At 41.8% G+C, this 27,913-nt stretch overlaps 1 protein-coding gene and 1 long non-coding RNA gene across 2 annotated transcripts; one reads left to right on the top strand and one right to left on the bottom strand.

The window, feature by feature from the left end:
- Positions 1–353: 353 nt before the first annotated feature.
- LOC144064377 (uncharacterized) lies at positions 354–2,663 on the bottom strand. Its single transcript, XR_013296784.1, has 2 exons — positions 1,682–2,663; positions 354–1,605 (listed from the first exon to the last, which is right to left on the bottom strand). It is a non-coding gene; the product is annotated as an uncharacterized LOC144064377 (long non-coding RNA).
- On the top strand, positions 1,636–27,913 carry frk (fyn-related Src family tyrosine kinase). Its single transcript, XM_077586856.1, has 8 exons — positions 1,636–2,271; positions 5,947–6,068; positions 11,806–11,969; positions 12,072–12,240; positions 17,012–17,170; positions 21,381–21,562; positions 26,593–26,752; positions 26,969–27,913. Exons 1-8 carry the CDS (start codon positions 1,895–1,897, stop codon positions 27,175–27,177), a joined length of 1,542 nt encoding a protein of 513 aa, XP_077442982.1. The 5' UTR covers positions 1,636–1,894; the 3' UTR covers positions 27,178–27,913.

The following is a 27,913-nucleotide window of genomic DNA, read 5'->3' as shown; positions in this document are numbered from 1 at the left end:
GGCAGAAGGTGGGGGACACCCTGAATCGGTGGCCAGCTGATCGTAGGGCACAAGGAGACAGACAACCATACATAAACACACCCATACGTAGGGGCAATTTAGAGTGTTCATTCAGCCTACCATGCATGTTTTTGGAATGTGGGAGGAACCCGGAGTACCCCGAGGAAACCCACGCACACCCGGGGAGAAAATTCAAACTCCACACAGGTGGCCGTGACTTGGATTTGAACCCAGGACCCCAGAGCTGTGAGGTCGACGCGCTAACCACTCGCCTCACCGGGCCGCCCTAATTATTAATTTATTACTGTTATTAGTCCTTTTTTATTTCCATCAAATTAACAGAGGTGATTGCATTGGATTGGATAACTTTATTCATCCCGTATTCGGGAAATTTCATTGTGACAATAGCAAGAGGGTGAGAATGCAGATACAGGAAAGGCATAGTTACACATAGTTACAAGTTAGACAATACAGTCGCAACGACCGCAGAACAACAAAGCAAAAGCACAAAGTACAAAGCAAAGCAAAGTATATGGGATCATTAAGAATCACCATATCAAATCATTAAGACAGAAAAGCAGCAAAAACACAAAACGAGCAAGAGCGGACGGAGCTACTGCCACTGGCTGCCAATTGAGCGGCGCCATCTTGGTTCCGGTAGCAAAAACAGATACAGACTCAAGAAAAATATGTTGTAGAGTTGGATAAAGCTGGAGCCACACACAGGATGTCTTCCACAAGATGGGGAACTTCTGCAGACTGTGACCGAGGTAGAGAATATGCAGAGTCACTCTTCCAAGCTTATCCGCACAGTTCCTCAGTAGTCTGGAGCTGAAGAATCAACAGTAGCAGAGTAGAACCCCTCGCCTCCGTTTCCGGCCTGGTAAGCACCGACAGCTCTTCCATCTTATCCCATGATGGAATGGTTGGTCTGAACCATCGCTTTTGTCCAGCTCCGAATTTCCAGCGGCATTGATGTGTTGCTCCTTCTGCTGCGTATTGTAACAGCTAGTCCCATGTGTATGACAGCGTAGGCATGGCTGAATGGTTCCAAAAAAGAAGTAGCAGAAAGAAGCCAGGCTAATGGAACAAAGAACGTTTTAAAAACATTAAAGTAAAAAGTATAAAGTACAAAGTAAAGTAAAAAGGAATGTATTAAGAAATATTAAAATGTAATTAAAAATAGATAGAATGGCTGTAAAACACGAAAACAAATAAGAGTGGACAGAGCTGGCTGCCGCGTGACGGCGTCATCTTGGAAAAAAAAGAGTGATTATATTTTGTTTATCGTACACCTTTTAGTTTTTCAACAACAAACTCATTTTATTAATTACTCTGTGCTGGATCTGCGTGGTGGCGTCATCGTCGGGCTTTCTTCCATAGTACTGAAAAAATCAATGGCGTAATTTTTATTTCTTTATTTAAAGAGTGATGTTTATTTGTCAATATAGCATCTTCTTTATTTAATTAAATAATTTATATTTTAAATTGCAATTCGAGAGGGAGCAGAAATCCACTGCCCGAAGCGCTCGACTGGGATTCGGTGGTGACGTCGTCCTCTTCTTTTTTCTCTGTTCATGCGCGCGTCTCCCTCTGCCGTAAAACCTGAAGGAAGAGAGAAACCGAAAATGAAGCGCGGCTGACTTGACTACGTAAAGAAAAAGGCGACTGACTTGACTACGTAAAGAGAAAGGCGGCTCACTTGGCCGCAGTCAGGCTTCATCAAGTGCAGATGAGTTGTCACTTTTGATTTTAGAAGTAGCAATCGTGGGCTTTTCAACAATTTTACTTTTAAAAAAAATGCTCCTGAATTCAGAAAATTGAATCGATATGCGGAGACAACCCGACTGGACAAAATTCTCAAAATGAACTGCTGCTTTGATTGACTAAAACCATGGATTTTAAAACGACGTTCTCAGGTTGTTGGGAGAGAGTTCTCACCTGTTTTAAAAAAGCAAACCCAAGAAGAACTACGAAAAGCAATCCGAAAAAAGATGAGGTCGTGTTGGAAAAGCCAGAAACTGTCCGCAAAAGTCAGCCGCCCTTGATGAGCCAAGAAAACAATGTCGAGAATCGTTTTGTCGCACTTTATGATTACTCTGCGCGAACCGAGGAGGATTTAAGCTTCAATGCAGGTGACATTTTGGAAGCTTTGAATAAAAATGGAGGAGACTGGTGGCTCGCACAAGCGCACACTGGAATTTCAACGTCCAAAAAGGGTTATATCCCCGCAAATTATGTGGCGCCTGTGGAAAGTATCGACGCAGAACCGTGAGTAATAATGAGTATTCGTTATTTCTAGATTTGTAATCCCGGGTCAGATTTTGTTCTGTAATTTGGTGTTAATTGTATCGCAGCGCTCATATATTTCACCATGTCCGTACCCTTAAAACGTATAAACTAATGTAACAAGAATTCCCTATCAAAGGAATGTCAGACAATTTAGCCTTAATAATGGTCAGAAATTAATATTTTACGATTTAGTATGACAGTCTATTAGATGATCCTTACCGCAGCGTTCTATAGTTTACATCTTATATTAATTTATGCTGTAAAATAAAAACACATTTTACGTCAAATTCCATTGATTATGTCATCTTTATAAGTGCTTGGTTAAAATTTAGTCATGCTATGGTTATAACGTCTAATGTAAAAGTAGATATAAGGGTAAACTTTGCTTACTTTAAGAATGTTGGTAAAGCATGACGATACAGTGAATGTACAGGTTTATCCAGTTTTGTTTACATATCAAAATACTTTTAGACAATGACGGAATCTGATGTCATGTTCTCTGTTCTCTGTCTCTCAACAAATCAGGATTGTTAGTTTGAAACGAAAAAATAATAAGAATTGTATTTTTATTTTATTTTCACTGGTCTTTCAACTGTTGTGTGCCATGAGTTTAAAAAACATGGAACCTACAAGAAGAAATATTAGACTGTTTCTTTTATCTGGACAAATGAGCCCATTCAACTCTTTTCTCTTCGAGTTATATACATTACAATGTATTTGCTAGAAAGTATTGGACAGAAAACCAAAAATGCACCAGCACTGTCAGATATAAAAAAAAAACGCCTGAACAGGGACAATACTGTTAAATATGCAGATGCCACCTTAGTTTATAAAATCATCCATCACAAAGCTCCTCCTCCACTGCAAGATTTTGTACAACAACAAAAAACTCTCAAAAACACATCAACAAGGGCTGGCTCTAGAGTTGACTGTGTAGTTCCCTTCAAAAAGATTGCATTCAGCCAAAGCACCTTCTCTGTTAACATACGTGAACTCCCGTCCCTGAACCTCTTTATCAATCATCTTAAAGCCTGGCTGTTAGACGGACAAAATTGTGATCACAACGCTGTCTAAAACAGTGCTACTTACGTGTGTGTGTGTGTGTGTGTGTATGTGTGTATGTATGTATGTTGGGTCGCTTGGTCTGTGCTTGCTATTGTCTTGCTACTGCAACCAAGGAATTTCCCGAATACGGGATGAAATAAAGTTCCAATCCAATCCAATGTATGTATGTACGTACGTACATACATAAATACACACACATACACACACACGTAAGTAGCACAGTTTTAGACAGCGTTGTGATCACAATTTTGTTCGTCTAACAGCCAAACTTAAGGATGATTGGGAAAGAGGTTCAGAGACGGAAGTTCACAAATGTTAATTGGTATTTAGTTCTATGTATGTGCGGCACGGACAGAGAACGTGCTTTGGCTGAGTGCACTCTTTTTGAAGGGAACTACACAGTCAACTCTAGAGCCAGCCCTTGTTGATGTGTTGGAGTTTTTTGTCCAAAATCTTGCTTACGTACATATGTATATGACTGGAAAAAGAATCCACTGCCATTACATTGTAGCTTTAGTCTCAAATTTGCGAAGCTACAAGAAAACCTCAGTTTTCTGTTTTCAGGGATATAACAAAATATCATTTGATTAATCAACAATCAAATTGATTTAGATCCAAACCAGCAAGCATCGTCCTCTTTTATATATGCTGTTTTGCAGAAAAAAGGTTTTCAATCAAATGACTAAAATGTCAAAATATGGTAGTGGCAAAAATACGTCAAAATGACTGTACTTTTCCTTGCTTGAGGTGAACTGCAACAGATTGCATTAAACGTGTTCAATACATCTTGTATTGTCGCATCTCATCTCATTTTCTGAACCCCTTTATCCTCACTAGTGTCACGGAGGGTGCTGGAGCCTATCCCAGCTGACTTCAGGCCAGAGGCGGGGGACATCCCGAATTGGTGGCCAGCCAATCGCAGGGCACACAGAGATAAACAGCCATTTACTCTCACCTACCATGCATGTCTTTGGAATGTGGGAGGAAACCGGAGTATCGATCAAATATATTACACCCTTTTCCAAAGAATCGAGATTCGTCATAAAGCCATGTAAGCAGATTTATTTTGCCTGACTCAACATGCCTGATAAATACTTTCTGTACAGTGGTACCTCGTCATACGACCGTTCGTCATACGGAATGCTCGTCTTACGGGGGAAATTTCGATCGAATAATTCGCCCGTGATGCGGTCAAAGTTTCGTGATGCGACCAAGCCAGGTTGCCATGGCATTTTTTTTGGCATATCTTTCGTGTATAACAATATTTACGAGCACCGGATGAGCTATTCAGACCAGGAAACGCACAACGCGCATGCGCGGTGAAAAGAGGGCTTTCTGGGTAATGAAGTATACTCGTGCTCGCAAAAGTATCCCCGGTAGCAACTCTATCATAGGCGCCGTTCGAGGGGATGCGAACACAGATGCTACAAGCTAAAAGGAGCCACTAGCCAGCGCCCCTGAAGCTCCCATGAGCAGCGGGGCGATCGCTGATAAAAGACTCTGCTCGTTGGCTGCTCATAAGAACATCGGGGGCACTGGCTCGCAACAGCATCCCCGGTAGCAACTCTATCATAGTCGCCGTTCGAGGGGATGCGAACACAGATGCTACAAGCTAAAATGAGCCGCTAGCCAGTGCCCCCGAAGCTCCCATGAGCAGCGGTGCGATCGCTGATAAGACTGCTTGCTGCTCGTTGGCAAGTGGTCGTGCGTTCTCCGATTGTGAGGACATTTGTGTGCATCATTTTCGGAATATTTTGAAGGGAATAGTACGACAGCAAACAGCCCATCGATAGCGAACGTGAGGGTGGAGTGTTTGTTCTGTTTACGAGTGCGTTGTGTGGAAGAAAAAAAAAAACGAAGCCCCTCTCCCCTCGGCGAAATCCGGCCAATTTTAGTTAGATTAAACACTTTATTTCTATTAAACCACTCGTTATTTATTACTTTGTCAATATATGGCAAATTATAAGAAATAAAACATTTTTTTTCAATCCAATATCCTGTTTCTGGTGTTTTTTTCAGAGAGTTGGAACGAATTAATTTGTTTCCCATTCATTTCAATGGGAAACTTTACCTCGAGTTACGAGTAACTTGTCATACGAGCTCAGTCCCGGAACGGATTAAGCTCGTATCTCGAGGTACCACTGTATTTGCTTTTATGCGGCCCGGTGGGGAAAGTGGTTAGCGCGTCGGCCTCACAGCTCTGGGGTCCTGGGTTAAAATCCAGGTCACGTCCACCTGTGTGAAGTTTGGATGTTCTCCCCAGCCCTGCGTCAGTTTCCTCTGGGTACTCCGGTTTCCTCCCACATTCCAAAAACATGCATGGTAGGCTGATTGGACACTCTAAATTGCCCCTAGGTATGGGTGTGAGCGTGAATGGTTGTTTGTCTCCTTGTGCCCTGCGATCGGCTCTGAGCATGAATGGTTGTTTGTCTCCTTGTGCCCTGCGATCGGCTGGCCACCGATTCAGGGTCTCCCCCGCCTCTGGCCCGGAGACAGCTGGGATAGGCTCCAGCACCCCCCACGACCCTAATGAGGATAAAGTGGTTCAGAATATGAGATGAGAGATGATAGATTTGCTTTTATTTGTAGTTGGTATTTTCCGGAGACAAAAAGGCTGGATGCAGAGAAGATGCTGTTAACAGGAAAGAACACGAATGGAGCTTTCCTAATCAGGAACTGTGAAAGCCAGAAAGGGGAGCTGTCCCTTTCAGGTAAAAAAATACTGCATTCTGTTTTATCCATTTTTAGCCTAAATGCATCCATTACTTATTGCACATTTATCTGAAAGTCCCCCTCTGCCCTGCATTTTAAGGAGATGGGCTGTATGGATATCAACAAAGTTGCCCCTTTTGTGCACCTTTTATGTATTGGTATGGTGTATGCCATATCCATCAAATGCATATAATTTTAAAGTAAGAACAGAAATTGGTGGGCCCTAGCGATGGTTGCTGGGGCATGTGTGTAAGTTTATACAGTGGTACATCTACTTGAGAATGCCTCTAAATACACATTTTTCAGGTTACGAAATATTTTTTAAGTGCAAATGAGCATTCCAATATATGAAAACAAGATCCAAGTTAAAAAATCCTCCATAATATGTCCTGTACCCCCCGATGAGTCATTACCTTATCGTGGTGGCGTGGTTTGTGTGTCCCAGTGATCCTTTGAGCAATGTGTCTGGGGCCTTGTACCCCTGGTAGGGTCACCCATGGCAAACTGGTCTGAGGTAAGGGACCAGACAAAGCATGACTCAGAAGACCTTTTATGATGAGCAACATTATTGAATAACGTCTTCATTATTGAACAACGTCTTCCCTTGGCTGGACGCGGGTCACCGGGTCACCACTCTGGAGCCAGGCCAGGAGGGGCGCGATGACGAGCGCCTGGTGGCCGGGCCTACACCCATGGAGCCCTGCCGGGCACAGCCCGAAGTGACGACGTGGGTTCCCTATCACATGGGCTCACCACCTGTGAGCGTGGCCAAAGAGGTCAGGTGCGTCGACAGTTGGGCAGCAGCCAAATGAGGGATCCTTGGCGGTCTGATCCCCGGCTGCAGAAACTGGCTCTTGGGACGTGGAAGATCACCTCTCTGTTTGGGAAATAGCCTGAGCTACTGCATGAGGTTGAGAAATTCCGGCTCACCTCTATGCCACCTCTCGAGGGGGGTCGGACACTCTTCCACTCTGGAGTTGCCCGTGGTGAGGCGCCGAGCGGGTATGGGCATACTCGTTGCCCTCCCGGCTTGGTGCCTGTCTGTTGGGGTTTACCCCGGTAGGCGAGTGGGTAGTATCCCTCCTTCTTCGCATGGGGGGACGTGACCTAACTGTTGTTTGTGCGTATGCACCAAACAGCAGTTCAGATTACCCAACCTTTTTGGAGTCCTTGGAGGGGGTGCTAGAGAGTACTCCTTTGCGGTACTCCCTTGTTCTGCTCAGGGACTTCAATGCTCACATGGGCAATGACAGTGAGACCTCGAGGGGAGTGATTGGGAAGTACGGCCCCCCTGATCGGAACCCGAGTGGTGTTCTATTGTTGGACTTCTGCGCTCGTCGTGGAATGACAATATTGAACACCATGTTAAGCATGAGGGTGTCCATGTGTGCAATTGGCACCAGGACACCCTAGGCTGCAGTTCGATGAACAACTTTATGGTTGTGTCATCGGACCTGTGGCCGCATGTCTTGGACACTCGGGTAAAGAGAGAGGCGGAGCTGTCAACCAATCACCACCTGGCGGTGAGTTGTCTCTGATGGTGGGGACGGAGGCCCGTGCGGCCCAGGAGACCCAAACGTTTTGTGAGGGTCTGCTGGGAACACCTGCCGGAGTCCCCTGTCAGAAGGAGTTATAATTCCCACCTCCGACAGAGTTTCTTGCGTGTCCGGAAAGAGGCGGGGAAATTTTAGTCCACCATCCGACGTCTCAGGGCAGGCAGTGCACCATCAACACAGTGTAAAGTGGGGATGGGGCACTGCTGACCTCGACTTGGGGTGTTGTGAATCGGTGGGCCGAATACTTTGAAGACCTCCTCAATTCCACTGACATTTCTTTCCATGAGGAAACAGAGCAGGGGGACTCTGGGGCGGACCCTCTTATCTCTGGGATTAAAGTCACCATACAAGGTCAGTCCTGGAACGCATTAATTTTTCAGCTGTATTTCCTGGAATTCCTTCCTCTATCCAAAGAATTAACTCCATTTTGTTGTTCAGTGGAAAATTATTTTTCTTTAATCCCGTGATTTATGGGTGTGTGAGTTTGTGTGTGTATGTTAAGTTTCTAAGTGCTCCCCGGACCACTCGTGGCGGGAGTTATAAAACATCCACCCACCCATAAATCACGCTTTATCTATTCTCTAATCTTTATAAAGCGTGATGTATGGATGGATGTGTGTGTGTGCACCTGGAAACTCGCTGGCAGAAATCATTCCCAAAATGACGTTTATAAATGACGTGGAAAGGCCTCTTGGGTCAGCGCATCCAGCACCACCGTGTTTTGTCGAGTTCCATCACGACAGGAAAAAAATGTGTTTCGGGGAGCAGGAGTAGATAAAGCGTGATTTATGGATGGGTGGATGTTTTATGTTAACATTATCACGCTACGTTTGTCCAAACCCTTCATCGTAGAGAGTTGACATTATGGTGGCCAGAAACGGCTGTCGAATCCAAACAGTGCATCATACAGAGTTGAATTTATTTTTATGGTGGCCAGAAACGGCTGTCGAATCCGAATAGACGAGTGATTTAATTTCTTTACCTTCTCTAAGTGTGTAAACTCAAGCTTTGAGCATTTGCAAGTATTATCGATGAGTATGCCTGACTTGAAATATGTTAGCTTGCTCCTCTCTTGTGGTGGTTTAAATTAGTTGCATGAACTACGTAACAGCACCGCTATTGTGTGAGTATTTATTTTCATCATATTTTCACTTTGGTTTACAATGTTTTAACAAAAATAACACCCAAACATTGCTTAAATAGGTAAAATTCGTCAGTCTTTCTTTTGAAATTGACCGTCACTTTTCCACACTTATTAAAGGCATACTCCTTCTTCTGTATATATTATACATTCCTTTTTGCACCGTCATTTTCACCAATTACGCCAAAAAAGAGGAGTTCTCGTTTCGTATCGAGTTGGGAAAGGTGTAAACCAGGGGTCCCCAAACTTTTTCCTGTGAGGGCCACATAACTTTTCCCTTCTCTGATGGGGGGCCGGTGTCAGTTTGTAACAGAAAAAGTGTGACGATCGTAGGGGAGCTTAATTTTTTTTAATTGTTTTCCAGAAAGCCACACATAACCAAATAACCCTTTCCAGGTTCTTTACAGAAAAAAAGTCAGGAAACATATAATAACACTATTAATGAAATAAATAATAACTAAATAACCCTCTCTGAGTTCTTCACAGAAAAAACAGGAAATAAATAACATTATTTATGAAATAAATAATAACTAAATAACTCTCTCTGGGTTCTTCATAGAAAAAAAAGCCATGGAACATTAACTTTCTGTTGTGCCATGCACAATCTTCTCCCTTTGCTCTGAAGTTTATGCACGACACCACAACCGTCATTACAGAATCCCACGTCAACATTTTGCAGCACAGTGCTTGCTGGTGAATTTGGCAGTGGACTCGTAGCGGGGCGGTGAGACCCCTTTTTTCCAACTCCCGGTTCATGCGTCCCATTATTAGACCGCGAGTTTCGGCCACCATGCTAGGAGCCCCGTCAGTCGTGATGCTAGCTAGCTTTGACCAGTCCAGGTCCAACTTCTCCATGGTTTGGCACACTTTGTCAAAAATATCCTCTCCCGTTGTAGTCCCTTTGAGACTTTGGAGGGCTGCCAGATCCTCGCAAATCTCAAAGTTTGCGCTAACTCCACGAATAAAAATGAGCAGTTGCGCTGTCTTGCACGTCCGTGCTTTCATCCAGTGCTAATGAAAAAAAGTCAAATTATTTCGTCTTCTGCTGCAGCTGGGCATATACATTACTCCCGATTTCTTCAACGCGTCTGGTCATTGTACTCACCGACAGACTTACGGCATTAAATGCATCTTTCTTCTCGGGACACACCTCCTCCGCGACAGTATCCATACATTTCTTAACAAACTCTCCGTCAGTGAAAGGCTTACCGCTGCTTGCTATCAATTTAGCAACCCAAAAGCTGGCCCGAACGGATGCCTGGTTCTGCTGAGATAGTAGTCCACTTTTTCGCTTTGAGAGTTTGTCTGCTCGTATTTGGCCTTGCAAGCTATCGTACTTGTCTTTGTGACGGCATTCATAGTGTCGGCAAAGATTGTATTCTTTGAATACCGCCACTGTCTCTTGACAAATGAGACAAACAGCCTTTTCTTTGCATTGAACAAAAAAATAATCGTTTGTCCACTCCAGGTTAAATACCCTGCATTCTGAATCAATTTTTCTCTCACCTAACTTTTTCGCCATTATTCCGTTCTCAAACTGGTTGCAGTTTTTATATGCTTGAATAGTCCGCGATGGTCCCAGGGCTCCGCCCTCACCTGCGATCGTCCAGATGTCTCGGTAACACTGCTCGTGCATGCAACGGTGGACGTGCCCGCATGCATCAAAGGGAAACAGAAGCAATGCGAAGCCCCGCTTCACTGGGATGATTTGTGGGCTCAGCAGGGGTGCAATGAACCAAACACAAGATTAAAACGTCCCAGTCTTCAAGGCCAAATAGGAAAAAAAATCCGATAGTGTCTCTGGTATTGTTCAGAGGGCCGGTCCAAATGTGCCGGCGGGCCGCATCCCAAAAAAAAAATAAATAAATAAAAAATCCGATAGCGTCTCTGGTATTGTTCAGAGGGCCGGTCCAAATGTGCCGGCGGGCCGTATCCGGCCCGCGGGCCGCAGTTTGGTGACCCCTGGTGTAAACAATTGAAGCGCACCAAGATGGTAGCACAATCTTCTGCATTCCAAATTGGTGGCTTCCACCTCGGCGGGAGCTCATGATTCTGCATCTATATCATGGATACATAGCCCCGACCATGCTCAGATGCCTATTACTGAGAGTGTGGATTTAGCAGGGGCAATATCAGCTGTGTACCGGCATGCGTGTAACTGAAATTTTCCTTTCTCATCTAACCCATTTTACAAAAGAGAATTTTTTAATACCGCAACAATTGTCTTTTGGTTCTAAACAAGCAGGTGGGACCCCCTGCTTGTTTTAAATAAAAGAGAGGCCATACCAAGGAGTAATCACTTTTAATTCTTCCTTCTGCTTCAATATCATAGCGAAGGTAGGTGGTTTACGGCCATATTGCCTTGCAATATTAGATTAGATTAAATTGGATTAAACTTTATTCATCCCGCACTCGGGAAATTCACTTTGTTGCAGTAGCAAGAAGGTGTGAAAACACAGACACAGGAAAAGACATTGTAGACCTAAATAAAATAGATAATAAATAAATAAGCGTGTTACACAAAATATGTATATATATATGTATATGCATATGTATATGTATATATATATATGTATATATATATACACATACATATACATATATATATATATATATATATATATATATATATATATATATATATATATATATATATATATATATATATATACACATATTTCGTGTAACACGCTTATTTATTTATTATCTATTTTATTTAGTAAATGACGTGGAAAGGCCTCTCGGTATGTATGTGTATATATGTATGTGTATATATATATATATATACATACACACATATATACATATACATATTTCGTGTAACACGCTTATTTATTTATTATCTATTTTATTTAGGATAATAACGGATACAGGAAATTTATTTATATTTTGGGATATTTTGTAACTTGATTCTTGTTTTCGTATATTAGAACAGCAATTTGCATTTTAATGGGTTTCGTAACCTGAAAACTTTGTATTTTGAAGCATTTGTAACGAGAGGTACCGTTGTATATTTAATTGTTTTTTTTTTTTTTTCAGTGTTGGACAATGAGAGGGTGAAGCATTACAAACTAAAGAAAACAGAACTTGGTTTCTACTATGTCTCAAGGAGCAAAGTTTTCGAAACATTGAAGAAGTTAGTGCATCACTACTCGACACAAGCGGATGGGCTCTGTGTGTGTCTGGGAGAGCCATGCAAAAAGGTACAAATTTTTGGTCCTACCATGTTTTAGACACATTTGTTCTTTCATTCTCAGAAAAATGTCCCACTGCATACACATCTCTTACTGTTCCCGTTTGTGCAGATTGAGGCTCCACAGACTAATGGCCTATCTTATAACACTGTGGACCAATGGGAGATTGACCGAAATTCCATCAAGCTCCTCCATAAACTGGGAGCAGGTCAGTTTGGAGAAGTTTATGAAGGCATATGGAATGACACCACGGCAGTTGCAGTGAAGACTCTCAAACCTGGTATGGAGGGCTATATCAATATCTGCATATCTTTATCACAGAATTCAATCAGATGGTACAATTATCATCTCATATGATTATCACAATTTTAGTATAACTTTCATCTTTCATCACTCCGCAGCTTCAGTACATCACATTTTTTATATTAGGGATTTAAAAAAACATTCATTAAAATGTCAAAATTCACGCTGAAAAATGGCGGAAGTCAGGGCTGAAGACCTCGTCGAAATGACCCCATTGGGAAGAAGAGGCAGCGGATAACGACGAGAATGAGGATGAAGAACGTGGTCTTCCGTTACTAGCGTCATCTGCAGGAGATCTTTAATATGGCACGCAGTTTGTAACAACGGGTCTTGTGCCATAACCGAGGAAAATGTGTTAATGTATTCCACGGCGGCTCTCGAGTCGGAACTTCCTGCTTCTCTGTGCCTCAGAACCAAGTGCATCCCGGTTCGTTTTTTAAAATTATCGAACCAGCCACCAGCTCACTTTGAAGGGTTCAGCTGGTGTCCAAGACTCCCCTTTTTCAGTTTCTTGCTTTGCTTTCAAGTTCATGCTTTTTGCAGATTATCGACTCGGTCACGCTATCTCCTGCCAACTGTTTATCTTCTTCTTTTTTTTATTAAACAAAGCCTCTCTATCTTGTTATGAATGTTAGTGCGCAGCTTGGAAATAGTGGCTAGTTCTTTGGAAGGCCTGGTACCCTTTATAGCAGGGGTCTCGAACTCAATTTACCTGGGGGCCGCTAGAGGCCGAGTCTGGGTGAGACTGGGCCGCATCAGGATTTCCACAAGAAAAGCACTGATAAAACATTCCAACGTTATCAAATATCTTTATTTTTTAACAAAAAATAATGAATTAAATAAATTAACTTAAAGATGAATAAAAAATAAATAAATCAGTAATACAAAACCAAATAATACTAATGAGCATACAGTAGATATACACTGGCTGGCTAAGTAGAGAAAATGAATTATTTTTATTCCATTTCAAATGTCTGTATTAACAGCTCTTTAACCTTTAACTTTCTGAACTTGAATGGAACATTGAACATGAAATATTCTGAACACGGCTTCTCTTGCCTACTCCTTGCTGCTAGAGACCTGGCAGCGCTTCTTCTCACATAGTCACATTTGGCTTGAGGGAGGAAGCAGTGGAGACCCTCAGTAGAGCTTGAAGATGCTCATCAGTAAGTCTGGACCTGTACTTGGACTTATTGAAGTTCAAGGTGGAGAAGAGCTTCTCACACAAGTATGTGCTCCCAAAAAGGCACATGGTCCGCTTGAACCTTCGGGAAAGTTCAGGGAAGCTGGGGGTCAACTCTCTCAAAAATTGCCCAAGCTTGTCTGCTTCTCCACTCACCTCCCTGAACTTGGCTTTGAGTGCAGAGTTGCACTGCAGGTCAATGAGCTCCATTTGAAGCTCAGGAGGGGCATCTTGCACATCAAAGGAGAAGGGGTCCGCAAAAATTTGAAATGTGGCTTTGTGTGTCTTGAAGTCTGCAAATCTGTGATCAAATTCCTCCTGTAGCTTCGAAATGGCCTCAACATACTTCTCACCACTGAATGGTTTGCCTGCATCCACGAGAGCCTTGCATGCTGGGAAATGGCAAAGGTTTGTCTGAGAGAGCTGGGCTTTCCATAACACAAGTTTAGTGCAGAATGCTCTCACGTTGTCATAGGCAGCACTGACAAGTTGCCCCTGGCCTTGTAGCTTCTTGTTCAGTACATTAAGCTCATGTGTGATATCAACAAGAAAAGCCAAGTCCATGAGCCATTTGGGATCACTTAGCACAGGATCAATCAACTCAAACGGCGTAGCTAGCTTTGACTGCTGCATTACTGTCTTTGGTAGCCTTCTTGAAGAAATCCTGTTGCCTCAGAAGACGTGTTTTAAGACTGGCAACCTGGTTGGCTCTTTCATCTCCCTGGTATTTTTCGTACTCCTCAGCATGTCTCGTAGTACAATTACGTTTCAAATTGTATTCCTTGTGCACCGCAACTTTTTCAGTGTAAATGAGACACGTCGGGGTGCCCCTGTGTTCAACAAAGAAATATTGCACTCCCCACTTTTCTTGAAACTCTCTGTGCTCATCACCGGCCTTTCTCTTCACGGCAGGCTTTGAAGAGACATCTCTGGGGCTCTGTAATATGTTTTTCCACTTGGAATGAGTCTCGGGTTGATCTTTCACATTCAGTCGCGCGGGTTTGTGGCGCATGTGCACTTTCACTCTCCGTTTCAATCGCGGAGATGGCTACAGACACTGACACAGGCTGGATCACGGATCATAGCGCCTCATTCAGTTCTATGCTGAGAGCAGCGGAGGAGTGTGCGCGCCGAGCGGAGTGATCGGCCTCACGGCTTCTCCTCCGCCCAGCTGATTGGAGGAATGAATGAGTGAGTGAGCGAGGCACTGGACAGCCCGGCCGATGTCCCGCCCTCCAGAGCCGTATACCTCACCGTGATTGGTTCATTCAGCTCCGAACCAAAGTTCCCTCTAATTTTTTTGTTGGTCTGAGCAGAAAGACAACCTCCCTGAGCGCACTGAGTACCAGTGTGAGCGACATCATCGGTACTCGGATGATTCGCCTAAAGACGTTTCGCCGACGGACGTTTGACAGACGGGCAGGTCGCCGAATGGACGTTCCACCGAACGTGTGTGTACAAGTTTTTCAACCTCGGCCCGCGGGCCATATACGGCCCGTTAGGATTTTTAATCCGGCCCGCCGCCGGTGTTGTCCAAATTATAATAAAAATCAATGTTCGTCTACCATCAATGGCAGCCCGGGAATAAGCACTCTTGGGCGGGCATGGCAGTCCGGGAATAAGCACTCTTGGGCAGGCAGATGTAGCAGAACCGAGCCGTAAAATGACAGCAATCGGGTCAAATCCATCCTAAAACAGCATTTAATGATTAAATACAAATACTGGATGATATCGCGATGGAGGCAAAAAAACGTCTATAGACGTCCATTCGCCAAACGGCTCAAAATGCTCTCAAATTCGGTCAAATCCAGCTGAAAACAGCGTTTAATGATTAAATACAAATACTAGTATTTGTATTTAATCATTAAACTAACAAATACTAGTACGACCTGTCCGTCTGTCAAACGTCCGTCGGCGAAACGTCTTTAGGCGAATCATCCGGTCACGACATCATCATTGCTCGCTATGGGCACACCAGTATCACACCTGCCACAAGCAGGTGCATGTCAATGTTCCCTCTAATTTTTCATGTAAAACATGCTGTAAAACACGAAAAACATGAGTGGACAGAGCTACTGCCATTGGCTGCCACTTAAACGGCGCCATCATGGGGAAAGGGGTAAAAAAAAATAAAAAAAAAATAAAAATAAAAAAAGATTTTTTTTTTACTGCGCGCCATATGATTGCTAGTGCGCAGAGAAGACGAGAGTAGTGCGCAATTGCGCACGCGCGCAGCTTAGAGGGAACATTGCTCCGAACACAAGTGTCATTCATATCAATTTTGCGGGCCGCACGAACATTAATCTTTCATATTAAGACGGGGGCCGCAAATTATCGTCCCGAGGGCCGCAGTTGGCCCGCGGGCCGCAAGTTTGAGACCCCTGCTTTATAGCATCCTTGTGCTTGGGAATGGTAAAAATTGTTGAGGTACTCCTCAGCAAGTTCAGTCACGCGTACACGACTCATGTTTTTCTATTATTTCGTGCTTAAATCGATTGCTATCATACACTTTTCTTCTCACGACCCCTCATTGCACCGGCTTGCTTTGGATTCATTGTTTTTCCCTTAATTCTGCACTGATTAACGCAAAAAACACGTAAAAAATCAACATGTATGGCCGGTCCTCGTAGACATCTTTACGCGAGGCAGATGCGGCGAGAAAGACAGAACGATGCTGTTCTCATAAGGAGCCTCTTGCATACTCGCCCACCCAGATGGCCGCATCGGGGACCATCTTGTATGCTCCTATCTCAGACATACATTTTCTCAGAATTTTCCTGTTGGGACACTTGTATGTCAAGATATTATTTTATGCGCTTCTTGATAATTGTACTTGTGTAGTACATGTATTTTTACATAGGTGGAAAACGTTTTTTTTCAATTATCACGGCCATGTCTGGTCTACATTATCTGCGATATTTGAGGGATTACTCTATTAGTATTATGGATCTGCACCATGAACATCTGTTTTCATTTTCACAGTTAAATCGTCATAGCCATCCAAAGCCCTTGTTCAATAACGTGGAGTACATCCGCTAATTAATATTAGCACCAGGGGGCTACAAGACAAACTAAGGAGGTCATCTGTGTCATGGCTCGTTGTATTGGCAAACTTGGTGAAAAACAGATATTAGCTGTTTTTAGTTTTCTGTCTTCTGTTCAATATACTGATATTGGTATGAACAAATTTAGGACCAACTTTTATTCAGGAAACGGCAGTGGTTTTGTTTCTCGCTTTTTGTTGACTTGCATACGGAAATGAGCACAAAAAAAAGAATAGCCAAAAGGTACACAGACCCTCATTGCCTGGACATTGGGGATGGTGCTTCGACAGACAGACCGGGATGGTGGTCCCCTTTAAATTAAAAAATAAATCATAATAAAAAATAAAAAAAAGTTTGGCCCGGATAGCCAAGGGGAAGTGGGTGGCTGGATGGATGGATGGACATATGGATAGATAAGCCATTGCAGACTTTTAAATGATGTTTATAATCTGGCACTTTTTTTCTTAGCACTTAATGGTTTTGAACTTTAATTTCTTAATATTTTGGTTTATCTTTACAAGGTACCATGGATGCCCTCGACTTTCTAAGAGAGGCTCAAATCATGAAGAGATTAAGGCATACCAAATTAATCCAACTTTATGCTGTCTGCACCATGGAGGAGCCCATCTATATTATTACAGAACTGATGAAGAATGGCAGCTTGTTGGAATACCTCCAAAGTAAATGCTTCCATTTATTATATTTTCATTGCAGTGTGTTTTCTATCGTTCTATAACATTATTGTATTAAAATGATGCCGTTATTTTATTCTTTCCCTTTTGAGAATGCGTGTACCGTATTTACTCGCATATAAGCCGCCCACGTGTATAAGCCGCACCCTTAAAATTGTTGAATTTTACAATTTCTCACATATAAGCCGCCCCTGAGTCCCAATTTTCACCTCCATATTCATGGTTTTAATAGGGAGTACAAATGTGTTACTTTGAAGGGAAAATCTTAAGAAAAATCATCACACGTGGTATTTCTGAGATACTGTATGAATCAAAAGTACATTATTAGGGTCGATATCATAAGGAAGTTAATATGCCTGTCTTTGTAAATGCAAAATATCAAATTATTCATTTTGCAAAAAGAAATAAGTCTATATTGATGAGAACCTGATGCTTTCTAATTACAGAAATTACAAATTTCTTATCAGAAGTTTAAGATGTTGTGGCAGCCATATTGCTTCCAATGTCAAAATATCTCAATTCTTTCGATGGTTCATATTGCTCCAATAGTTGTCACTTTCGAAGAAGAAATAAAACAAAAAAAAATCAAAGTGGAATTTTGTTTTATTTCAAAATCAAGGCTACTCGCGTCTGGCCAGTCAGAGCATGTTTAAATAGGTTTAGACGGCAGCGCCCTAGGTAAGATCCGTTTATCTTTTCTCTATTTTGAAATAAATGACCATATTGGCCGCATTGTCTTGCGTCATTACATCACGGTGCCATTGCGTCGTGGCGTAATTGTGTCATGGCGTTGTCAACTTGCACTTCCGTGCATGTCGTGTTTTTATGCGCATATCAGCCATATTCAAACATCATTATTTTGCGCATATAAGCCGCCGTATTCAGTCATCATTTTTTTGTCTGACAAAAGCGGCTTATATGCGAGTAAATACTGTAGTTAAATTCACAAAAACTGCACAAAAGGTCCAGTCAGACCTTCAAACTGCACAAAAATTATGGATTTCAAAATTCCAGTTTGTATTTAGGGAATTTGAGCAACGATTTAAATGGTAATTATCACTTACCTTCCGGGTGACCAAAAGACCGGCGACCAAAAGACCGGCGACCAATCGACCGTGTACCGTCATTGCCATGTGGCTCCACAGAGATGATGCCGGCTTTGGCAAAAGCTCAAACAACCGTGCAAGCAGACACGTTTGCCCAGGCAGCCACAATCCATTCACAAATAGTAGCTAGCTAGTAGCTAGCGTAACTAGCCCAACGCTGCCTGCCACCCTTCGGAAAGCTGTGTTGATGTCGATGTCCAGGCCACAATCCATTCGCAAATAGTAGCTAGCTAGTAGCTAGCGTAACTAGCCCAACGCTGCCTGCCACCCTTCATAAAGCTGTGTTGATGTCGATGTCCACGCCACAATCCATTCGCAAATAGTAGCTAGCTAGTAGCTAGCGGCAGGAGTTCTTTTGTAAATCCAGCCGGAATGACGCGAGCACCAAATTAGTGTGCTCACTGTCATACTGGGTGTATTGACAAAAGAACTATATATCCCAGCAGTCACTGCGCAGTACTTTTTCTACGGCGGCTGCTTGACGTAGTTGTGAGAGCTGAAGAGAATGATGTACCCTATCGACTGATTTATTTTATTTTATCGTGCTAACAATTTTAGTATTGGTCCATATATAAAGCGCACTGAATTATAAGGCGCCCTGTCTATTTTGGAGAAAATTTAATACTTTTAAGTGCGCCTTATAGTCGTGAAAATACGGTACCCGCAAATGAGACTGCGCCCTATCACACGGTGCGTTTCATAGGTGTGAAAATACGGTACTTTGATGAACACTCTTTTTCACATTTTTTCTGCACTGCACAATTTTGTAAAATGTGGAGAGCTTTGACATAAGTGTTCAACCAGTCGATTGCGGACCGCAAACTGATTCCAAGTTGTAGGGGAAAAATATGAATATGACAGGAAGTCAGTGCTGCCAATTCAGCATCTTTGATGCTACATTCAGCCAGTTGTTAAGCCTGTTCTCAATGAGCAGCGCCTGGTGCTGTCCTATTGGCTGTCCGAAGTTATTGAATAGCCACTTTCTAGCGATTACAGTGGTTACATTACCCTTAAATGTCAACATGGCTGAGGAGAAGCAAACAATCTATCATTGTCACCCAGAGTGGGAGCAAGCTCATTTTCTGTTTATTCTCATTAAAAGCCTGTTAGTTTGTCCAGTTCAAGACAAGAGTCTGCAGAGAAGTGCTCACTTGGAGGAGAGTGATGCTTAGCACACAGACCTGCTGCTTCACACGGATGCTGGGTGCTTAAGCAGAGGTACATTTTTGGCCAGATTTACTGAGCTATTGCGTGAAATCAAAGACTTCCTGGAGCTTTCAAAAGACAAGGATTTCTATATAAAGCTGGAGGACCAAGAGTGGCTTTAAGATGTATCTTTCCTCACTGATCTCACCGTTAAACTCAACGATTTGAATTTAGAGCTGCAGGGTAAGGGTAAAGATGTAGTCAACATGATGAGTTCAGTGAACATGTTTAAAAGCAAGCTAAATTATCATGCAAGTAGAACTTCAAGGTCAAGGTGTGACACAGCTTGACATTGCACATTATGAGGAGCATGCTAGTCCTAGACGTCTTTGGAGCCGTTCAGCCGTGCCTCCGCTGTCATGCACGTGGGATCAGCTGTGAGCAGTGGATGATAGTGCTGTTAGAAGAGGCGACGCTCCAGACCGAGCATTCCATCATTGTTATGGGAGCGTGAGATCTCTCCCTGGTCAGATGGAGGAGCTGTAGATGCTTGCTGGGCTGCAACGGGAGAGTTGTGTGCTTGTGTGCTTTGAAGCCCCCCACTGGCCTCTCCGCTGCTGCTGATCAGGTGATAGGACAGTTTAGGAGGATTTAGGCAAGGAAGATGATCACTTCCAAAATACTAAGGGACTGTGCGGATCACCTTGAAAGAGTGATTTTGCATATTTAACCTCAGTCTCAGTCCGCAGAAGGTCCCTACCTTGTGGACTTCCTGTGTGTGGCTCCAGTTTTTTTTACCTAGGTCTACAATGTCTTCTGTGCCTGTCTTGCTACTGCAACCAAGGAAATTTCACGCTTACGGGATGAAATAAAGTTCTAATCTAATCTAATCCAATGTTCAGATAATCTCAGCAGTGTTTTTGAGAGGCATTTTATCGACTTTGCATCCTTCGAACCTTTAGCCAGGTGCAAGTATTAACGTTGGGGACATTACTCCCGAAATCAAATCACTTCGACCTTGAAAGCTCCACTTTTGAGGATGAAATTCTGACACTCCAAAATGACATTGAGCTCCAAGACAGACCAAAATTCACTAAACCTGGAGAGCATGTAGTGTTCTGGAAACTCCCGGTGGCAGAAAAGTATCCCAATCTCAGAAGATATGCTTTGAACCTGACAGCTCTTTTTGGATCAATTTATTTGTGCAAGTCTGGTTTTGTTGCACATGATCATCATCAAGTCCAAGTGCAGAGCAACAATGACTGATGGTCACTTTGCAGCCTGCCTATGCATTGGAACCAGTTACTATGCTCCTAACTATGAAGAGCTAGCCTTCTCCTCCCAGTGTCAGGTCTCCCACTATGGTAGGAAGTGATATTTTTTTTCCAAACAGAGACCTGTTTAGTATCTGGTTAATTTTTCTGTTTGGTTCATATTAAGGTCAGGTATGGCCATTGGTTATCGTGCGTGTGTGTGTGTGTGTGCGTATGTGCGTGTGTGCGTGTGTGTGTGTGTGTGTGTTTGAGAGATGGCAGTTTTCTGATATGATGTCTAATGTGTGTCTGACAACAACAAAACATGATCTGAGCGTAGTTATTGCAGGCTGAAAATGATCTCTGGGGCTTTACAATGTTGACACTGGACAGGTAGATCGCAGGAGGTTGACTACTTGTAAACCAGCTCTTTGAGCAAATATGATTGGGAATTACTACTGTACCTGTTCAACCAGTGTTTTTTAAAATAATTGTTGTTGAATTTTTTTTTTCTTAAAACAAAAAGCTGGTAAAGTATTTATTATATATTGAACTATATTTAATATCTTAACATAGTTTCTTTTATGAGCTGAGCATGCAATATACATTTTTCTGTAACCTTGGTTTTTATAAACACATTTATACTTTCACAAAATGACTGTAAACTTATTTTATTGCTCTAAATATTTTTAGAGGACAAGGGTGACAAACTCCATCTCTCCGACCAGATTGAGATGGCTGCTCAGGTGGCATCTGGTATGGCTTTTCTGGAGTTGCACAACTATATTCACAGAGATCTTGCTGCCAGGAATGTATTGGTAGGAGAGAACAACATCTGCAAGGTGGCAGACTTTGGTCTCGCCAGGGTCTTTCAGGTATGTCTCACGTGTATGAAGAGTGTATGCCGTCTAAAAAAAGATCCATACTGCGCCTTGCTTTTGGGTAGCCTCCTTGTACAGTTGTGGTCAAATGTTTACATACACTTGTGAAGAACATGATGTCATGGCTCTCTTGAGTTTCCAATTATTTCTACAACTCTGATTTTTCTCTGATAGAGTGATTGGAACAGATACTTCTTTGTCACAAAAAACATTCATGAAGTTTGGTTCTTTTATGACTTTATTATTGGTTAACAGAAAAAGTGATCAAATCTGCTAATTAGCAATTTTGGTGAGTTAGAAAGTTGTGAAATGAGCTTCATAGCATGGCCTCTTAACTTCTTGTGAGTGATTATGAGTGACAAAAGCTGGTGACTTCTCTAAGGCCATTTAAATAGGGCTCATTGGATGCAAACGCCCACATACGCTACAATGGGAAAGTCAAAGGAGCTCAGCATGGATCTGAAAAAGCGAATCCTATGCCCCTGAGCACTTGCTTGGGGTTTTTGAGTGACAGCGGGGTGTGCAAATGAATGGGAGGTTGTGGGCACTCTATACATATTCTGTACATATTTAGTGTATACTTGTAGTGCTGAATGAAAAATTGGGACAAAAATGTCTGGATTATCTGAGGTTAAACCTGCACATAGACACAGGTGGTAAAATAGACGACAAACAAACTGCAATTGTACTAAGGTCAAACTGGATATTCCCTCAAGCATGTGGGACATCAAAGGGCAAAGTCAAAATTTACTGAACTTTACTCCAGACACCAAGGTGTGGTTGTGGTGGGAGCTTTTGAGGGAACATCAAACAAAAATGGAAATATTTTAAGACATGGTTTCAAGAACAGAAATGTTCCAATATCAATATTTTCAATGAACAACTCTAACATTATGCAAATAAAATGTCCTGGCAGGATATGCCCTGTAGATAGTTGTTTTCCACCTAAAAGGCACGTAAAGTGCTTGGACAATACTTTGTCATTTACCTACTGACAAAAGACCATCGAGAGCAATCAAGCATTCGGTATCATGCTCAAATATATTTAGACAAGTTCACCAGGACAATGGAATTTAACTGACATCCTCTGGGTTGGGGAAAGCCCACTCTAACACTGAGCCACGCCACCCGCAGTGTGGACTCTGATCTTTCCCATTGATTTTACGTGTGTAGAGCAGCATTCTACATTTGAATTAGCGTAATTCGTTCCACAATCTGTAATACTAACCACTATGAACTCTTTAAAAATGATAAAAGTATACATTTGTATGAAATATTTATGTATGCAAAAATATAAGAATCTATTAAGCCATTAAAATGACATCCCAACACCGAACCAAACGAAAACAAAACAACCCCAGTTCTTTCTGCACTGTCACTATCTCTTTATCATGCTCACTCGCTCTCTTTCTCTGTCACATCACTCGCTCGGAGCAGTAAGAATAGCATTTAAATAAATACCAGAACCCACTTCATTATGATTTGTAAACAAATAATATAGTATAGGCGGCCTGGTGGAGCGAGTGGATAGCGCGTCGGCCTCACAGCTCTGGGGTCCTGGGTTCAAGTAAAGGTCGGTCCACCTGTGTGGAGTTTGCATGTTCTCTCCGGGCCTGCGTGGGTTTTCTCCAGGTATTCCAGTTTCCTCCCACATTCCAAAGACATGCATGGTAGGCTGATTGGACACTCTAAATTGACCCTAGGTATGAGTTTGAGCATGAATGGTTTTTTGTCTCTTTGTGCCCTGCGATTGGCTGGCCACCAATTCAGGGTGTCCACCGCCTCTGGCCCAAAGTCAGCTGGGATAGGCTCCAGAATCCCCCGCAACCCTAGTGAGGATAAAGCGGTTTAGAAAATGAGATGAGATGTACAGTTGTGGTTAAAGGTTTACATACACTCGTGAAGAACATAATGTCATGGCTCTCTTGAGTTTCCAGTTATTTCCACAACTCAGATTTTTCTCTGATAGAGTGATTGGAACAGATACTTCTTTGTCACAAAAACATTCATGAAGTTTGGTTTTTTTATGACTTTATCATTGGTGAACAGAAAAAAAGTGATCAAATCTGCTCGGTCAAAAATATACATGCTTTGAAAATGTCTCTAAGTGACTTTCCTGACTTGTTCAAGTCAAGGATTCGCTTTTTCAGATCCATGCTAAGCTCCTTTGACTTTCCCATTGTAGCATTTGTGGGCGTTTGCATCCAATGAGCCCTATTCAATGAGCCTCAGAAGTCACCAGCTGTAGTCACTCATAATCACTCACAAGAAGTTAAGAGGCCATGCTATGAAGCTCATTTCACTGACAACTTTCTAAGTCACCAAAATTGCTCATTCGTGTTACTGTATGTATATTTTTGACCCAGCAGATTTGATCACTTTTTCTGTTAACCCATAATAAAGTCATAAAAGAACAAAACTTCATGAATGTTTTTTGTGACAAAGAAGTATCTGTTCCAATCACTATCAGAGAAAAATCAGAGTTGTGGAAATAACTGGAAACTCAAGAGAGCCATGACATTATGTTCTTCACAAGTGCATGTAAACTTTTGACCACAACTCTATATACAGTGGGGCAAATAAATATTTAGCCAACCACCAAGTTGTTGTGCAAGTTCTCCTACTTGAAAAGATTAGAGAGGCCTGTAATTGTCTACATGGGTAAACCTCAACCATGAGAGACACTGTGTCACAATTTTGATTTTTAAAGAATTTATTTCCAAATTAGAGTGGAAAATAAGTATTTGGTCACCTACAAACAAGCAAGATTTCTGGCTGTCAAAGAGGTCTAACTTCTAACGAGGTCTCCACTCGTTACCTGTATTAATAGCATCTGTTTTAACTGATTATCGGTATAAAAGACACCTGTCCACAACCTCAGTCTCTCACACTCCAAACTCCACTAAGGCCAAGACCAAATAGCTGTTGAAGGACACCAGAGACAAAATTGTAGACCTGCACCAGGCTGGGAAGACTGAATCTGCAATAGGTAAAATGCTTGGTGTAAAGAATCAACTGCGGGAGCAATTATTAGAAAATGGAAGACATACAAGACCACTGATAATCTCCCTCGATCTGGGGCTCCATGCAAGATCTCACCCCGTGGCGTCAAAATGATAACAAGAACAATAATCCCAGAATCACACGGGGGGACATAGTGAATTACCTACAATGAGCTGGGACCACAGTAACAAAGGCTACTATCAGTAACACAATGGGCCGCCAGGGACTCAAATCCTGCACTGCCAGACGTGTCGCCCTGCTGAAGCCAGTACACATCCAGGCCCATCTGCGGTTTGCTAGAGAGCATTTGGATAATGCAGAAGAAGACTGGGAGAATGTGTTATGGTCAGATGAAACCAAAATATAATTTTTTTGTAGAAGCACAGGTTTTGTGTTTGGAGGAAAAATAATACTGAATTGTATCCGAAGAACACCATACCCACTGTGAAGCATGGGGGTGGAAACATCATGCTTTTGGGCTGTTTTTCTGCAAAGGGACCAGGATGACTGATCTGTGTAAAGGAAGGAATGGATGGGGCCATGTATCGAGAGATTTTGAGTGAAAATCTCCTTCCATCAGCAAGGACGTTGAAGATGAGACGTGGCTGGGTCTTTCAGCATGACAGTGATCCCAAACACACAGCCAGGGAAACAAAGGAGTGGCTTGATAAGAACCTGATGCTTTCTAATTACAGAAATTACAATTTTCTTCCCAGAAGTTAAAGATGTTGTGGCAACCATATTGCTTCTAATGTCAAAATATCAATTATTTTGATGGTTCATATTACTCCAATAGTTGTCACTTTCGAACGAGAAATAAAACGAAAAAAAATGTGGAATTTTGTTTTATTTAAAAATCAAGGATACTTGCGTCTGGCCAGTCAGAGCACGTTTAACTAGGTTTAAACGGCAGCGCCTTAGGTAAGATGGCCGCCCCCCACCTAGATAAGATGCCTTGCCCCGAGCGAGCACTGACGGCGAAACGTGAGTTTTTTTCATGTTTTATGCCAGATACGTGCGTTTTTTTTCTTGAATTTCATTCATAGGCGTCAAAATAAATTTAGTTTGGCGTTTTATCTGCCTTTCTTTTCTCAATTTTGAAATAAATGACTGTATCGGCCGCAATGTCTTGCGTCACGGTGCCATTGCGTCATGACGTCATCGTGTCATGAAGTCATCAAGTTGCAGTTTCATGCATGTCATATTTTTATGCGCATATAAGTCGTACCCTCGATTCAATCATCATTTTTTTTGTCCGACAAAAGCGGTTTTATGCGAGTAAATACGGTAATTGGAAGCTAGACTAGCTCAAGCGACCCATTCAGCAGAAAAGTCATTTGAATGAGAACAGACGGGAACAATAACGTAAAATGTAAGTCAGATTTGTGCATATTCTAGTGACATTTATTAAGAAATTTTATTTATGGATATGAATTATTAATTTATATGATGATTAGATCATTTATGGATAGTAGAAATGCACCCACTGATGGCAGGACTGATACTGACGTGTGGCCATAGCAAGCACATCTGATGTTGCTCACATTGGTCCTTAGTGTGCTGAGGAAACTTGTGTGTATGCCCAGACAACAATGTTCCCTCTAATTTTTTGTTTGTCTGGGCAGAAAGACAACCTCCCTGAGCACACTGAGTACCGGTGTGAGCAACATCATCATTGCTCGCAATGGGCACACACTAGTATCACACCTGCCATAAGCAGGTGCATGTCTACCACACATAAATGATTTAGTAATAATAAAATGCAATGATTGATATCTATGAGTGGTTCGCGCGTCGTCCTCACAGCTAAAAAAAATTACAACAAATAAAAAAATTAAAAAATAAAATAAAAATGGGATTTTATTTTGTGCGCTCCATATGATTTGCTGTGCGCAGTGAACACGAGAGTAGTGCGCAATTGCGCACCCGCGCAGCTTAGAGGGAACATTGCCAGACATATGAAAAATTAGAGGAAACATTGGTTACATATGTTTTGAATCAAATCTGTCTTGTCTGTCCAGAATGAAAACGTGTATGAGGCAAAAGAAGGGACCAAATTCCCAGTTAAATGGACTGCTCCCGAGGCCATCCACAACAACATTTTCAAAATTAAATCAGATGTCTGGTCATTTGGTATTCTCTTATATGAAATAATGACATTCGGCAAAATGCCGTATCCAGGTAAGATATATATATATATATATATAGATAGATAGATAAATATGTATGTGTGTATATATATTTTTATTTTTTTCATTATATATATATATATATATATATATATATATATATATATATATATATATATATATATATATATATATATATATATATATATAGTTTTCCTGTTTTTTTCCTCTATTTAGTACAAACATTTTGTCCTTGTTTTTGTCTCAGACATGAACAACTTCCAGGTTGTTCAACAAGTACCCCAAGGCTACAGAATGCCATGTCCCCACAAGTGCCCCCAAATCATGTATGGAATTATGATGGACTGCTGGAAAGAGAATGAACATGACCGTCCCACATTTGAGACATTGCAGTGGAAGTTGGAGGAGTTTTTTGAGTTGAACGCTACATCCTATGATGACGCTGCCCAATATTAGCACTCTAAGCATGCAAAGGCTACTCAATTAAAATATAAAACCTAATCCACTTGAAACCGTACAGGCATTTGGCATACATTTTGATTATCCACATTTAGAACGATGATTGACTTTTTGAAAACCGACTGTTAAGAAACTGTCGCTGTAGTGCTGGATTTGCATTTTGTCAACTGAATGGGCTCAAATGCTGCTTTCAGAAAAGTAATAACTGTAGTCTTTAAGTATCTTGATGAACCAGTTTTACATGCCATTCTTCTTTTGTGCACATTGTTTCCGCTTGAAACCTGCTGTCCTTTATAACAAGATATAACAATGAAGTAAATCAAACAACATTTTACCTCAGTTAAATACATAAAGGTTTTATGTTCTTATATCTAAAAGCTGCTCTAACTCAAGAGTTCTTGGGACTTTTAACCTCCACATAATTTGAAATCATGTGAACATTCTATTTGGGATTTTATTTGTGTATGGTGATATATTGGTGTCATTCATTTGCTGTACTCGTAAGCTTAATTGTTCAGGTTTTGTTGAAAATATTCTCTCAGTTGTATGATTTGATTATACATATACTGATTATACATACTATATGATTTTGACCAACGAGTATGTTTTTTGTGTACTTTAACAAAAGCTCACTTTATCAGAATAAATTAATCATACAAGCAATAAGTGTTTACTATTTTATGATGACTAATAAAAGCTTTAAGTATGAATAAAAACTTTTTTCAGAAATCAA

The sequence above is a fragment of the Stigmatopora argus genome, chromosome 19 (genome assembly GCF_051989625.1).
Source record: "Stigmatopora argus isolate UIUO_Sarg chromosome 19, RoL_Sarg_1.0, whole genome shotgun sequence".
Lineage (NCBI taxonomy): Eukaryota > Metazoa > Chordata > Actinopteri > Syngnathiformes > Syngnathidae > Stigmatopora > Stigmatopora argus.
Note: the sequence above shows the minus strand (reverse complement) of the source record. Positions and strands in the feature narration are given on the sequence as shown.

Bases quoted from the DNA above. Each gene is read 5' to 3' on its own strand.
- frk (XM_077586856.1), top strand. From the start codon at position 1,895: ATGGATTTTAAAACGACGTTCTCAGGTTGTTGGGAGAGAGTTCTCACC. The intron at 2,272-5,946 runs GTGAGTAATAAT...TTTTATTTGTAG, and splicing joins GAAAGTATCGACGCAGAACC to TTGGTATTTTCCGGAGACAA. The intron at 12,241-17,011 runs GTATGGAGGGCT...TATCTTTACAAG, and splicing joins AGTGAAGACTCTCAAACCTG to GTACCATGGATGCCCTCGAC.